At 62.8% G+C, this 15,415-nt stretch overlaps 1 protein-coding gene across 2 annotated transcripts in view; it reads right to left on the reverse strand.

The window, feature by feature from the left end:
* CABIN1 (calcineurin binding protein 1) overlaps nt 1-15,415 on the reverse strand; it is a 123,959-nt gene that overhangs the window by 6,210 nt on the left and 102,334 nt on the right. For both annotated transcript variants that reach the window (XM_037158721.2, XM_037158720.2), the window contains exons 30-34: nt 6,208-6,371; nt 5,331-5,427; nt 3,793-4,485; nt 2,940-3,014; nt 303-585 (exon numbers count right to left, since the gene is read on the reverse strand). In XM_037158721.2, the coding sequence (XP_037014616.2) occupies nt 303-585; nt 2,940-3,014; nt 3,793-4,485; nt 5,331-5,427; nt 6,208-6,371 (1,312 nt within the window). The remainder of the gene's footprint in view (nt 1-302; nt 586-2,939; nt 3,015-3,792; nt 4,486-5,330; nt 5,428-6,207; nt 6,372-15,415) is intronic.

Below are 15,415 nucleotides of genomic sequence, written 5' to 3' on the forward strand. Positions count from 1 at the left end.
CAGTTTTTTCCTCTGTGTTTATCCAAAGGCTTTGTGGGAGGAGAAAACGCAGTCTAGGCAAACCAGTGACCCGGTACTCCTGCCCTCCCTCCTCGCTCCTCCTCTAACAGACACGGGGACTGAGACGCGGAGGGTTAGGTTAGCAGTGGTGGTGCAGGGGGTGCCCACCAGGGTGCATGGCTGATGAGCAGATCAGAGGGCCTGCCCCCCCACCCCTTCACAGATCTGGGATCCCCACACTGGCAGTTGCTTTTCTCCCCCCAACTCCCCCCCCAACTCTTTGGGCAAGAAGCAGGACTCACCTGGGCCCAGAGAGACCATGCTGGTGGTGGCCTCAGGCCTGTGCGGCTGGGGGTGCCCGGGGTCCTTGGATGGGTCTAGGGTGGAGGCTGATGCGGAGGGAGGGCAGCTGACGATAGCTGTAGCAGCAGCCAGCGCAGGGCGGGGCTTGGTGTGGCTGTCACTGGGCCGCTGGAGAATGTCTGCTGGCCCAGGGTCGGGGGCTGAGGGAGCCACGGCCGCAGGGAAGAAGTTCTCTCGACCATCCTTGGGGTGCTTTGGGGTGGTGGGTGTGTCCCCTGCAGCCTGCGAGGACAAAAGGGTGGTGAGGAAGGCAGGCTGGGCGGCCCCGAGCCCACACTGCTCCCCAGGACCCCGGTCTGCGCCGGGCACAGCCCATACTACCCTCACTCGAATGGCCGTGCTCTGGGCCCCCACTGCCAGTGAGGCTCACAGACAACCCTTAGGACGCTGCTGCGGACCCAGATCCCTCTCTGGGAGGATGTCCGGGCCAGGGCCAGAAGACTCAGGAAAGAGGCTGCAGGCTGGCCAGGACCTCCAGCAGGCGTCACCCTCCCACTTCTGGTGCTGGCCGGGGAGATGCAGGCCTGGAAGGTGCACGCTGGCCATGACTTGGGACACGGGGCTGCAGTGTCCCATGTGGGGACTGCGGTGACGAAGGTCAGTCCTAGAGGGTGACTTCCCAAAGGTCACTGCTGGGAGGGGTGAGAGGGAGCTGGAGTGACACAGCAAGAGTCAGCTCCTGGGGCTCAGAACCGCAGTCCCAGAGCCACGGCACCCAATGCTGCCCCCGCCCAGCCGCGCAGGCCCCCTGGCCGTGGCGGCCCCTGCAGCTCCCTGCTAGTGTTCTGCTCCACTGGAACCTCCCCGTCCCTGTCCACACGGTTTCTGCCCTCTGCCTCCAGGCCCCTTCTACTCTGCACTGAAAGCCCAGCCTGCGGGACAGGTCGGGGAGCGCAGTTCCTGAAGGAGGAGGACTGGCTGCAGGACGGGGCAGGTGCCTGCACAGCCTCGCAGAGCAGCGCTGAGGGGCTGGGTGCCAGCACGTGAGCACACCCGGCCCTCAGGCCCCAGCCCTGGGCCCCTGCACTCCTTCGGGATAGTCTCATGCCTGCTGGGGACACCTCAGTCAGGCTGTTCCCCTGAGGGCCCCGCCTCTCCTGACACTGGTTCTCCTTGAGATGCCCGTCCCCCAGCTGCATGTGGCATCACCGCCCTGAGGCCCTGCAGTGCGGTGCGAGTCCAGGATGAACCCTCACCTCCGGCAGGAGGGTGGGTAGGACAGACCAGGGGGAAGGTAAGCGCCATGTCCCTGTCTTCGAGGAGTGAGCCTCAGCCAAAGTGATGACGATGAGCACACTCCAGGCGTGCACCAGACTGCCATGGCCACCTCCTCCCCTGTGCTAGACAGAGTGGGCCCAGGACAGCTGTGATTGTCCCCCTCACCTGCTCTGAGTTCTCTTCTGGGGCTCCTCTGACCGGCCAGGCCCCAGCCAGGTGCTGTCCTCTTTGGGCCTCAGTCGCCTCATCAGAGAGGTGGGACCCCTCTGGCTACCCCAGCAGTAATGGAGCAGCGCGGACCACTGGCGGGCAGGGCGCATCTGTCCAGGGAGTCGGGCCCAATGCCCCGTCCTCTGAGAGGACACCTGCGGGCTGCAGCTGGTAACCACCATCCTGTCCCAGGACACCCTCATGACATCCTTCTCCAGGGCAAATGCTAAGGGACAGCCCTGCGTGGGCGGGCCACTGACTTGTGGGGCAGGGCAGAGACAGGCAGTGGCCGTCAGGTCCCTGGGGACACTAGCTGCACCTATTCTAATGGCAAGTACCCGCCCTCTGACCCAGTGACCCCAGCTCAGGGGTCATTTCTATAGAAACACTCACGTGCGGTGCAGGAAGATGCACCTTGGCAACACTGACCGAGGGAGCCGTGGTGCCCTTTGCTCTGCCGGCCAGACCTGCCCGAAGGGCCTTCCCTTGAGCGGGGCCTCTTCGAGGGGGCCCTCTCCTTCGGACCCCACCCAAACACTCCTCAAAACCAGCCCAGGTCTCTAAGCCGAGATCCAGCGGGTCCCATCCCAGTGGGTCTGGCATCTCTCCTTCCTGGACAGCACTGGGTTCTGTCCCACCTCTCCCTGTGCCGGCAGCTGGGCCTCAGAGCCCTGCTCTGCCTGTGCCCTCCGCTGGCTCCATCTCAATGGCCTCAGGGACACCTGCACCCAGGGCTCCAGCCTGGACCATCCCTCTGGGCGTAGGCCCCCAACCTTTCTGCCTACTCACTTTCTGCCTTGGGAGAGTCTCAGACTCAACACAAATCCAGTCTCGGCCTCGGCCGGGGCCTCCCAGGAGATCCATCTGCCAGAGCCCAGAAGGGCCTCGACCCTCCTCCCCGTCACCAGGTCTGGCAGCCCTGGGTGTGCTAAGGCCCCACCCCCGAATGATGGTGCCCACCGCGCCAGTGGCCAGGGGCTCCCCTATGGGCCCAAGGCTCGGCTTCCTCCTGCCCGCCTCCCCTCGGCCGCACCGACTACAGGAACAGTCCCAGCATGAGTTGCACGCGCCTCTGGGCCAGCGGCCAGGGACGCCGGCTCGGGGTGGGCCCTGTGCGATGGGGCCGGCACACGCCGAGACCCGCTCACCTGCCTCTGGGCGGCAGCCCCGAGATGCACCTGACAGAACTTCACAGCTTGCTCCAGCGCAGCCTCCTCGTCCACCTGAGCGAGAAAACGCCCCGTCAGAAGGCCCGGCCCCACGGGGAGGCCTGGGCAGGTGTACATCCACCTCGCGGGTCCATGCCCCAGGACCCAAGCTGGCCGTGCCAAGTCCACTCCTGCGACTGTGTGAGTGGTGGTGACGAGCAGGCGCGCTCAGAAGGGGCGCTGCCCCCGACGCGGTGTGAGGAGAAACCGCGTGTGAGGACAGTCACCCCACTCCACCCGTCACTGAAGTTCTGGGGGTTCCCCTTGTGGGAATCATCTTGAATAGGAAGAAAACTATGTGTCTAATCCATTTAAAAAAAAGAGAACAAGCCAGGCAAAATCAGAGGGGCAACAGAAGCTGCTCACGGACAGAAGCGGCTCATGGCCGCAAGGCAGCAGCCCCCAGGGCCCCATCACTGCAGGGGCCTGGGGTCCTGTCTCCCTGTCCTGGAGTGGACGAGACTGCTGCCAAAAGCTTTCATTTCCTTTGAAATTCAACACAGACTTTTTAAAGCTTGGGTTTTGGGGTATATTTACCCGGTGCAATTGAGGCACAGTGACAAAACTGTAACGCATTTAAAGTGTACAGCCGAAGCCCTGAGCGCAGTCTTCCTGACCCCAGCCCAGTGTGTGTGCACTGTAGGAAACCTCAAGTGCGGGAAAGTGAACAGCAGGGGGTGGGGGCCGGGACCGACACCTCACACCCACCCCAAGGGCGGGCCCTGAAACACCTGGGTAGACTGGGCACGGCCCTGCAGGAGAACAGACCCCAGACCCACCCCTGGCCACCCACCTGCTTGATGAGCATGTAGGTCTCAGACATGATCCTCTCGATGCGGCCCAGGTCGTAGGCCACGCCCTTCTGACCCTGCTGCCACACTCGGTAGGCGTCCAGCAGGAGCGTCTTGCCTGACTCAGTGTCCTCCAGGAGCTTCCTCTTGCGGCTGGGCCGCGCAGGTGGCTCCTCAGGATGGCCGCCTGCCCTCGTGGCAGTGGCGGCGGTGGCGGTGGCAGCTGTGGTGGTGGCAGTGGCGGGGGCCGGCTGGGCCAGAGTGAGCGAGCAGGGCTGCTGCCGGGCGCTGATGCTCAGTTCCTCTAGAGACAGCTCGGCGGGCCGGCTCTCGGGGGCCCGATCCCGAGGGGAGCGGGCTGGCGGCAGGGGCAGTGTCCGCTCTGAGTCTGAGCGGCGAGTGGCAGCCTCACCCGTGTCCATGGGCTCGGTGGGGCCCACACGAGGGCTCTCCTTGTCCTTCTGCTCCCCGCCCTGGTCTGCACCGTCTCCTGTGTCCACGGCCACAGGCCGGTGGTTGAGAGGACACACTTTGCCTGCTGGCTCAGCACCCGGCCCTGAGCCATCAGCCAGAGGCGGCTTCTTGGGGTGGGGGAGCCCTTCCTGGCCGTCTTCAGGACTGGCCTTGTGGGAGACATCAGAGGTCATCCTAGCGGCAGGGAGGCCACAGGCCTTGGGCCCTGGGTGTTCTGACCCCTACAAAGAAACCGAAGGTGAAAGACTCTGTCTTTGGTGTCTACACAATAAAGCACCCTGGGCACCGGGTGTGTCCACCCAAGGCCACTCTGGCCGTGTCCTCTACTGTGGGCCAGGGCTGGGCCCGGAGACCTGCCTGAGGAAGGGCCTCCAGCCTTGAGAGGAGCCAGGAGGCCTCTGGAGGTGGCACTGCGGCAGGAGAACAGACCTGGCCGTGCCCGTCAGCCTTCCTCTCAGTGAGAGCCTCAGGGCAGCCCTGGGGGTCCAAAGGGGAGGGGACCTGCCTGGCTCGCTGCAGGGCCCAGCCCTCCTGCTCTGGGCTCCCGTGTGCCCAGCACACAGAGGCTGGGTCAGGAGGTGCTGTCCTGGGTCTCAGTACCACAGTCCGGCCATTCCCACCAGGCGGGCAATGCTGTTGGCAGACCTTTTCTGGGCTCAGGTCCCAGTGGCCCCACCTGCTCAGCCAGTGACCTAACCCCTGGGCCTGCGGGAACTCAGCTGTGAAATGGGGTGAGGACTGGGCATCACCTCGAAGGGTGAGAAGGGACAGTGTGTTGGGTGCTCTCAGAGGCCTCACTCAGCCTGTGGGAAGCTGGCCAGGCGAGGGCGGCCAGGGGTGGCAGCAGCCTGGGGAACTCACTATTATTCTCACTGACCGCAAGCCCACGTCTGCCCAGCATGTTGGCACGTCACCAAGTGCCTGTGCCTCCGTTCCTGTGCTTGACCTTCCCCATCCGGGGAAACGGGTGCTTCACAGGTGATATGGGACCTGCCTAAGGGCACTAGCATGTGATTGGCAGGCAGGGCCACTCCCTGGGAGAGGAGAGGGGCTGCCAGGAGCATACCTCTGCGAGCTCACTCAGCGTGTCCTCCAGCACCTTCACAGTGAGGATGAAGGCCCGCTGCGCCAGGACCTGGCGGTCAGCATCTCGCAGATACTTCCTGCAGGCACATGGAGGTGGCCAGAGAGGTGGCAGTGTCAGAGCCACACAGCACTGCTGGATGGTAGTCTGAGCCCCTCCCCATGCCAATTATACATGCTACTCCCTCAGGGTCCCCCCTGTCCATCTGCCCAGGGTTTGTTTCCCCAGAAGCCTGCCCTGGGGGCAGGGTGGGCAGGGCCAGGCTCAGTGAGAGCCGGGGCCTCTGGCTTCTCACCCCCAAGCCTGTCTCCAGTGTGCCGCAGGCCCCATCGGAAGGCCCTTCCCCAGCTCTGGGCACAGGGTAGGTGAATGAGATAGCAGGGAGGGAGGCCCGGCTGGCAGTGTGAGGACTCACGGCCGGGCCAGAAGTGTCTGCGCTGTGTCTCCCCTGGGACTCCCCACACCCTCTGCAAGTGGCAGCTGCAACAGGCACCCATTGGTTCTGTCTGTCCCACCCTTTCTGACAAAGGGACACCTGGTTACCTCAGAAACCCAGGCCCTCCTCCTGCCTGGCATGTTGTTACCGGCTTTCACCTGGGGTGCCCCAGCTACCACCTGGACGCCTGTGCCCGCGACCGGACAGTGTCCTCAGTGCCCCAGGTTGGGGGAAGCACAAGGAAAGGAAAGACTGGCTTGTTTAGTCTCGATGCAGGAATCGAACACCTGTGTCTGCCCCAAGTGTCCAAGGCAGGGGTGCTGCGGCCTGGGCTCTAGACTCTGAACAGAGAAGCCCGACCCATGTAAAGACGGCCTGGGCGGATGGGGCTGAGGGGCTCCAGTCTGCATGTGCTGCACTCACTTGCCCTGGTCCGGGGTCCGCTGCAGCATGGAGGACACCTTCAGCAGGGTGCTGTGGTCCCGGAGCTGGGCCAGCACCTTGAGCAACAGCACGATAGAGCGGTTCATGTGCCAGGCGAAGCTGCCCGGCCGGTCGATCTCATCCACAGGGATCCGCCAGATGCCCTGTGGGGTGGAGGGGAGAGTTTCTGAGAAGGTCGGCTGCAGCTGGAGCTGCCATGGTGCCAGAGGGGGCTCTGCCCAACCAAGGGCTCCTCACACCCCTCTGGCTGTCCCAAGGGAGATGGAAGTGTGGCCACCCTCCAAAGCTCACGGAGGGATGCATGTGCCGCCACGTACCCGCTCTCTTTTGAATGACTGTGAGGCACACATTCGTGTGATCTGCCCCTCCGGGAAGCACGCCAGCCACGGCTGTCAGATGCAACCACAGGAGGAGCTCACTGCCTACTTGCCTGCACAGGTGCAGATTCATCAATGAGCCCAATTCAGGGAGGTAAACCGAGGGTCAAAAGTTGGCCACCGTGAACTTCTGGCAAGTGTTACTGGCAAGACAGGTTCAGGCATGGGACCCTATCCCCGATGTGGACTCCCTCTGGCAATGTCCAGACAATCAAGGTTTGGGCAAAAAATGACCTGTGGCCCCTAGGACTCCTGGTTCCCACCAACTTGCCTTGGTCCACAATTCGCTTTGGCCAGGACCCCCTCCACCACTTCTTGCCCATCCAGCCCACTGTCTGAAAGCCGAGCCCCGGCAGGGCTGGCTCTGGAGAGCCCCACCCTTCCCTGTGCCAAGCCCACCCCACTGCCAGCCCCAAAGTCCGGTTCTCTGCAATGTCTCCATACCCAGCATGGCCTCTGGCACCCATTCGGGTCCAGACAAGGTGTGCTGAAGGAAAGGGTGACCCAGGGAAGGGGTGACAGTGAACAGCAGCTCACGTCTTCTGAGCGGCTGAAGGCTCCAGTGCCTGGACGTCAGGAGTCAGGCCTCTGAAGCAGGACCCTGGGGCCTGGAAGGAGCTGGCAGGCTCCCCGGCAGGTGCCAGTAGCCAACACCCTAGAGAAACTCCTGCCCAGAGTGAAGCGGGGCTGTGAGCGACACCGCCCGCTCTGCACGGGCCCCACAGTGAGGTTTCCCGGTGGCACCACGCCCAGGCCCCAGTCCCCGAATGCCCAGTGACTGTTCATGGCACCCACCCTCACCAGCAGTCCAGGGAGGGGTGCCAGGGCCCCTCTCGACCCGGGCTACTCAAGGAAGAGCGGATCTGAACCCCCTAGCTGTGAGTCTGCAGATTCCGCGGTGGGTTACCGCTCACGCTGAACACACAGGGATGCTGTGTGGACAGGGCAGCCACGCTCCATCCCTGGCAGTGCCAGAGAAGGCAGCAGCTGCCCCCAAACTCCATCTGAACAGAACTAGGGAGCAGAGGCCACTCTTGCCCAGGGCATTAACACTTCCCGCCTGGCAGATGTGGCTTCTGCAGCAGCTTGGAAAAAGGTGCCAGCTGAGAGAATGACAGAGCCTTGAACAGCTGTCCCCACCAGTGTGGCCCCGGCATCCCACCCTCCAGTGTCACGGCAGTGGCCGGGAAGGTGCCAGCAGTAAGGGCCTGGCTCTGCCGAGGCACCACAGGCACCGCTGCGGTCCTCACCACTGCTTCACATAGTGACATGAGTGAGGGCAGAGCTCAAAGTCCCTCAGGGTCACGCAGCACAAGAGGCAGCCCCAGGGTCGGCCCCCGCACCACCCGAGGATAGATAATGAGAAGGGGCCCAGAAGGAAGCCTCTGCCGCCGGCCGCTTGGCTCCTCTCCGCACCTCACAGGAAGGGCAGAGGAGCTGGAAGCGCCGCCCAGCCGCATGCCAGGACACCACAGGCGTGTGCCCGGGCTGGCCTAGCGCCACAGCCCGCCGCTCCGGACCTCGCTCCTCCTCGGGCACAGGGGGCGCTCTCAACCACGAGATCCAGGTGACTGTGGAATTCACTGAACCCCGACTCCCCCATCACCTCCCCAAAGAGCTCTCAAGACTCAAAGGACAGGTCGTAGTCACTTCTGGGATGCTTTGATCCGGGGTCAGGACGTCACTCCCGGCCGCCCTCAGGGACAGCTGGGGTGCAAGGGCCCTGCGCTTCCTGGGAGAGCTACCAGGAAGAATAAATGAAGGCTTATATCTGCCTCCCCTGATCGTGTTTGGGGGTGGCTGTGTGAGGAGAGGGGTGTTGACGTCTCTGGGCCCACCCCTGTTCCTCCTCTGTCACCCCTGCCGGCCACACCAGTGGAAGCCAGGGCACAGGCAGGGGGAGGGGAGGGAGGGAGGCTCAGGACAAGCCTGCCAAGGACTCAGGGTCAACCTGGCTGAGAGGTGGGCGGAGGCAGGGGTCATGGGGGCCTCAGACATGGTGCCAATGCCTTGGGGGGCTCCAGGTACTTGGGGAGCCAGGGCCCAATGTCTGTTCTCCACACTCACAAGGTCTGCGTGTCTGGGGAGCTCACCACCTCTAGAGGGGAGCAGTTTCATCTTCCGTCAATTGCTAGAAAAGGCTCCTTCACAATGTCCTGGAACCCAAAGCTTGTCCCCATGCCCCGCCCTTCCCTGGCACCCAAGCCTGCACCCTGTACCCCTAACACCCCTGCTATAGCCCAGGCATCACCAGGCCTCTTCCTTCGACTCTTGCCCTCCACACCCCTCTACCCAGCCTGGGCCACAGTGAGCTTGGGTAAGGATAATGAGGCTGCGCCCTCCCTGCTTACGGTCTCGACAGATGGCTCCTTCCCCTGCCTCAGCACAAGTCTGGGCCGTGCTGGCTTTCATACCTCTCTTGCCTCAATTTAGGACACTCACCACCCCCTCGCACAGCTGTGAATTCCATACTTCTCATCTTTTCGGGCGTCTTCTACCTCTCTTGCCCAGCCAGCTCTCCGGTGTCCCTCCCAGGCCCAGCTGCAACATCACCTCCTCTCTGAAGCCCTCCTGGCTTCCTGCCCTTCTAAGGCTCTGCCAGGACCACTTGAAGCCAGCCCCTCAGATGGTCAGTGAGTCGGTCTGTGGCTGGGAATGTGTCCTGCATAGAAGATCTTCTCCAGCTCTGGGTTGCTAGGGCCCTGACCCAAACCTGGCAGCTTAAAAAATGCTTGGGGAACGGTAGCTCCCCCATTCCCCTGCTGGCTCCTCATCCTGGGATAGAAGGTAGAGGGTAGGCAACCCTACTTGCAGAAAAATGTTCTGCAGAGTTCTGGGCGCATACAGCCTGACACTGGGGGTGAGGGAGCAGGTGGGGGCACTCTTCCTACAGAAAAGGCGGTAAGGCAAGTCGCCAACACTCTCACTCTGGCAGTGAGCAGAACAGTTGCCAGGGCTGGCAGAACCTCGGCCACGCAGGGGTGGTGTGGACCAGACTCCAGGTGAGGGCCAGCTCTCCTCTCTCCCCTGAAAAGGGGGGCCGAGAAGGCACTGCCAGAGCTAACACACATTTGGCCCTCTGCAGGGTCGGCCATGTGGGCACAGTGGCCTTAGCAAATGGTGGGGGCATGGGCAGGGCCCTTGTAGAGACGGATCCCAAACACCTGCTCTGGCTCCCAAGCTCTGCAACGGAAGACCCGGCATTTACCAGTTTGGTTTTGTTTTTCCCCTGGGTGGGGGGTGGTAGGTGGAGGTGCCCCAAAACGAGCCAATCAGCACGCTAACAATGCCCCCTGGGGGGCCGCGGGGCCGCCTGCCGCTGTGGGCTGACCTGGGGCTGGGCAAGAGGGGGTCCTGACACTACCCGCTGCCGGCCTCCCCAGGAATCGGGCGGGGGCCGGGGCTGCCATCTGGTCACCGAAGCGAGGCAATGCCTCATTCACAACACTTCCTGGAGGCAGGCCAGGGCAGGCCTGCCTGCCATCCAGTCCCCACCACCACGCTCACCCTCCCAGCCCTGCCCCCGCCCCCTTCCTGCACCTCCTTCCCGACCCCCAGGATGCTGCCCACTGAGGAATCTGGTGGCATCAGAGTTACACAATCACGCGCATCTCCAAGCACACATGGCTGGCCAACCCTGCTCACTGTGTAGGTGGGAACCCGAGTCCCAGGGAGGAATGGCTTGCCCTCAGCAGCAGTGCTGGACCCCAGCTGAGCCCTGACTGTGTGTGGGTTCCCTCCTCATGTTTGGGGCAGATGGGCCTGGATGAGCAGCCTCTCCCTGGGCCAGGGACATCTGCAGAGGTGTCCTCATCACCAGAGGCAGGCACAGGGTCCCTATGCCCAGGAGCCAGGTTCCCAAGGGGCTTTCAGCCAGCCCCCAAGGAGGGCCAAGGCCAGGACATGCCCCCTGGGGCCAGGCCTAGTTTACATCACGTGTTTCAGGGCACGGTGTGGACCCCTTCACAAAAGGGCTCCCTCCCTATCAGTTTCCTGCCGAGGACTCAGTACAGGCGCGCATACCATAAACCAGCAACCTGCAAAAGGATGGAGGACAGAACACATATCGGGCAACGTGGCCACAGAAAATCAGAAAAGAACCACAGACAACACATGCCCCAAGGAAGTTCCCACAGCCTCCGAGAGGCTGGCCTCTGGGGACAGATGGCGTGAGGCTGTGGGGTCGCCAGGCAGTCACGAGCTGGCGGGGTGGCAAGTGAGCTCTGTGCCCAAGCAGACGGTGCTGGGCTTCTGTGTTTACAGCCAGAGCCCGGACACCGGCAGCCCCAGGAGGGCTGAGACGCGTCCCACTCCTCAACCCCGCATGCTCCCCGCCCACGCTGTCCCCTCAGGAAAAGATGGCCTCCCCACTCTGCGCCTGTGGATGGCCAGGACGCCCCGAAGGAACCAGGGGCTCCCAGGGAGGGGGAGGCACCACAAGGTAGGGGGCGGCCACACATGGGAGCCAGAGGACCCCAGAAGGAGGCCCGGGATGGGGATCACCCTAAAGGGAAGGTAGTACTGGTGCCAGGCAGGGCCCGGGCCTCCCCAGTTCTTCCCCAGCACCCTCGCCTGGCTGCCTCCTCCAACCCTCTCCCAGTGCTGCAGGCACACAGTTCGATTCCTGGCTGGGAAGATGCTTGCTTGGAGAGTGGCGGGCCACTGGGGGCCAACAGCGGTGGCCTCAGGGCAATTAGAGGCACTGCGACTGTGCTCAGAGCTCTGCTGTGTGCCGAGTGTCTCAGTGGGAGTGTCTCTGCCGACCCCCAACCTATCAGAAAGGTTCCGGGCTTCAGCTGGCAGATGAGGTCACCAAGACAGACTCTAACCGCTAAATAATTCATGGGGCCCCAGGTTCTGATACAAGTTACCCAACCCTCCCTGCAGCCCTGGGTCTCGGGCATCATACTCTCGTTGCTCTTGAGGAAACAGATTCAGAAGCTGAGCCACACAGCGGGGCCTGGTCGCCACAGTTGGGGACCCTTGGAGACTTTCAAAGGGAGCCGAGGGCTAGGTCTGGGGAGGGGGTGGGTGCTGTGGGCCAGCCTACATTCTTGCCCACAAACCCACTGACTATTCACAAATGGGGATAGAACGCGGGGCAGGGCCAGTGCCTGGGCAGGACAGCCATGGGGCCTGGCCTCGGGTCGCCACAACCTTGGCAGGTTGGCATCCCAGGGAATGGAGGACAGCAGATGTCCTGGTACAAAGCACCGCTCCTGGAGGGCAGGCTCAGGCCACGCTCAGGGCCCCAGCCCACGCTCCGGGCCCCGGCTCGCGCTATCCCTGGAACACTGTAGTGTGAAGGGAGCTTCCTCCTGGAGGGGCAGAGGCTCCCTCTCCCCCACATCCTGACCAGCTGGCCAGTCCACACTTCACCCCCCTGACTGCCTCAGTGTGGGCCAGCGACCCCGCCCATGCACCGTGCTGGACCCCCGGTGCCCTGCACATCACTGGGGCTGCGGGCACAGCCTCTTCACTGGGCGCAGGGCCAACTCGAAGCTTGGCAGCCAGAGGCCACAGACCCAGGCACAGTTGACGGTCTCACAGTAGCCCCACCACACTTTGCTGGGCGGGCCTCAGACCAGTCTCACAGCACATCCCAAGGCTGTCCCGGGGCCCCCAGCCCCACCTTTCAGTCACAGCTGCCCCTCCACCCTGAGGGCAAAGGCAGAGGCCCCCTGGCCGCTGGGAAATGCAGGCACGAGGCACAGCCCAGTCAGGTTCCGCTCTGTTGAGGCCACATTCAGACCCAGGGCAAGAGCCTACCAGAGAGGGGGTGGGGCCCAGACAGGGCATTAGCCTACTAAAGAGGGGCCACGCCCAGACGGGGGCTGGGAGAGGGCGCAGACTCCTCCCACGCCCACCTGGCACAGACAGTGTGTGTGTGCAGTTGACCTGCCTCTCATTCTCCAGAGGGGAAAATGAGTCCAGACCACCTGCTTAAGGCTGTCCAGGGACCCTGGGGTGGGACAGGACACAGAGGCTGGGTCACTCTCCTTGGGTCTCCCCTCCCGGAATGCTACTACAGGAAGAGGGGGTCAGCAATGCAGCCTGCGATTTACAGATGTAGAAACGAAGACACAGAAAACTGGACAGTGACACCAAATCACCAAAGACAGTGTAGAGCCACCGTCTTTGGAGACCTGAGGACACCCCCTCACACGGGCAAGCTGGGGCTGGAATGCTGGCCCCAGAGTGACGGGAAGCCATCGGCCTCTGCCAGCAGCTGAGTGCTTCAAGGCTTCAGAATCAAGTCCCTTGGGCCCCTGTTGTGGGAATGGCCTCCAGTCTCAACCTCCAGGACCCCACTGGGGACAGCTTCTCCTGCTGTCCCCTGCTGCCACCCACGGACTCCAATGTGGCCCCTTTCCCACTCTGCAGTACCCAAGGCCATGCCCGGCTGGGGCAGCATGTGAGGCCCAGGCAGGAGGATGTGATCACCCCTGGGAGCAGCCAGGGAACGGCAGCGAGGCGCCCACCGCACTCTGGAGACAGCCAGGGCACCTGGCTCGACCAGGTGGCAGGGGGGCTACTGCTGGTCTGCCACACGCTTTGGACCCTCTCACTCCAAAGGGGCATGTGTCTCCTTGGGGACTTCTGCCCACAGGCTGGTTCCACTATGACCTAGCTTTCGGGGTCAGCAGCCAATCCCGAGGGCCTAAACCCCAGTGTACCCTACCACGGTCCCCTGGACTCTGACCTGCCTGGGGATAGGTAGATGGGGCTATGCCTCCACCCCCCTGAACAAAACCCTGACGTGCTTACAACCTAAGACAAAGTCTCCGGGAGCTCCTGTAGGAGCTCCGGGAGGAAAACCCGCTTCTGAGAGAGTCGGGCCAGGCAGAGAGGAAGGCAGGCCCAACAGGCCTCCATCCAGAAAAGGAGGGTTCTAGGTCAGCCACAAGCCCTGGCTTCCAAGTCTGCTCGACGTTGGTGCAGCTCTAGGCAGCTCTCAGTGAGGCCCCCAGTGTGGCATCTGCGCCACGTCTAAGCAGGCTCTGAGGAGTTTATGCCAGGTGAGTGCCCTCCAGGTGCTGGACAGGCCCAACTCAGGAGTGGCCCCTAGGCCCCCCAGGGCAGGGCAGCCTGGCGTGCCCTTCCCTCTCCAGCCGGCAACTGCACTGTAAGTGCGCTCCAAGGGCCTGGGGTCATGTGGATGGGTCAGACAACCCCCGCCCCCGCCATGGGAGTCCCTACTAGTGGGACAGAGAGACACATGTACAGTTACAAGCAGTAATAGGCCAAGAGAGCAAGGAATCTGAGGAGGGGTAATCAGGGGGCCAGAGAGAAGCCACGGAGCAGAAGCTGGAAGCGGAGGAGGGGAGCCTCCCACAAGCAAGGAGGACATGGGCAGCCCAACCAAAGGAGCATGTAGTTTTTACATTCATTTTTAACTCAGTAAAAACAACACACATACTTTCTTACATTGAGAAGTCCCCATCATTTAAAAGGCCATGGCGCATCAGCCCAGTGGGATCCCCTTACTCGTCAAGCCCCCTACGGGTGGGTGTCTTCAGGTTCATTATGAAGAACGCGAGCTGAACAGCTGTTCGCCCTCTCCTCAGGATGGATCTCAGAGGAGACCAAGAGGGCGGGCGGCAGCAGGTGCACTCCTGCAGACAGGGCCCGGGCCCTTCGTCTTCCAGGGCCCCCCAGCCCCCCGCCAGGCCCATGTGCCGCAGTATGACAGGTGGGCAAAACTTCCTGGAGCCTCTCAGCTTCAACGTCCCTGCTCACAGAGAACGCAGTGCTGGGAGCGCCCAAGGGAGAGCCCCTTCCGCCCCAGCAGTGGGATTCCTGCAACTCCCCTCCGTGGGATGGTTGCAGCGGTGACTCAGCTCCAAACGGGCGAGGGTGGGAGCCTGCTGGCATCCCATTCCCGGAGCAGCAGGTGTGGGGCTGTGGCAGCAGGCTGCTGCTAGCTGAGGACCAGCTGCGTGGGGGTGGCTGGCCCTGGAGAGAGTGAGGGAGCCCCTCAGTGGGGAGGGGCGCTGGAGTAGCCGGCCCCCCACCCGGAGAAGCGCAAAAACTTTCTGCTGTTTCTAGGACAACCAAGAATAGGATGGAATCTGGGTTGTAGGCCCTGAGGTTAGGAGCAGCCTTGGAGAGAATACCAATGTCCTCCACAGTCTTAGGGAGAAACCTGTAACCCACAAACTCCCAAGAACCTGCCAAACAGCAAGACCAGCTGGAGAGGGGTGGAGGGGGTGTGTAGAGCCGCACTTGTAGGCATGAGCTTCACGGGCCAAGGGTCCTCGCGGGGTGCCTGCCCAGCTTTCCCCACACAGGACCTCACTCATACCCCACTGGGAGAGTCTTGTCCCAGGATGCACTGCCAGGGAGGTGAGCCTACAGCAGAACTCAGCCTCCGGGGCTCTTTCCACTCCAGCCTGCTTGCCTCAGAGTGAGGTGACCAGCACAGAGAGAACAGGAAGGCAGAGCAGCATCTGTCCCACCCCTGGCCCAAATGCCTGTGTCTCCAGCAGCAGACCTCTGCAGGAACCCTCAGGCCTCTGGGGCCGGAACCGAGTTTCAAGGTGTCAGCTCCACACCATACCCCTCCTCAGAGCCACTAACCTGCTCCAGGCCTAAGGTTGGGGCGCCACTGGGAGCAGGTTAGGTTGAACACCCCTGGGGGCAGGAAGTCCTGCAGTTTCCACTGCAAACCCCTCCGGTCTGGCCTCTCCCACCGCAGGGTTGTACAGATGCCACTAGGGGCACCACTGCCTTCCCTGCACAAGCGGTCCAGGCTGGACTACCGAAAGCAAGGGATTCCCCGCGCCATCCACAGGTAATGAGTCCCCAGC

The sequence above is a fragment of the Artibeus jamaicensis genome, unplaced genomic scaffold (assembly GCF_021234435.1).
Source record: "Artibeus jamaicensis isolate MK-2021 breed Jamaican fruit bat unplaced genomic scaffold, CSHL_Jam_final contig_1128, whole genome shotgun sequence".
In the NCBI taxonomy this organism is placed as follows: domain Eukaryota; kingdom Metazoa; phylum Chordata; class Mammalia; order Chiroptera; family Phyllostomidae; genus Artibeus; species Artibeus jamaicensis.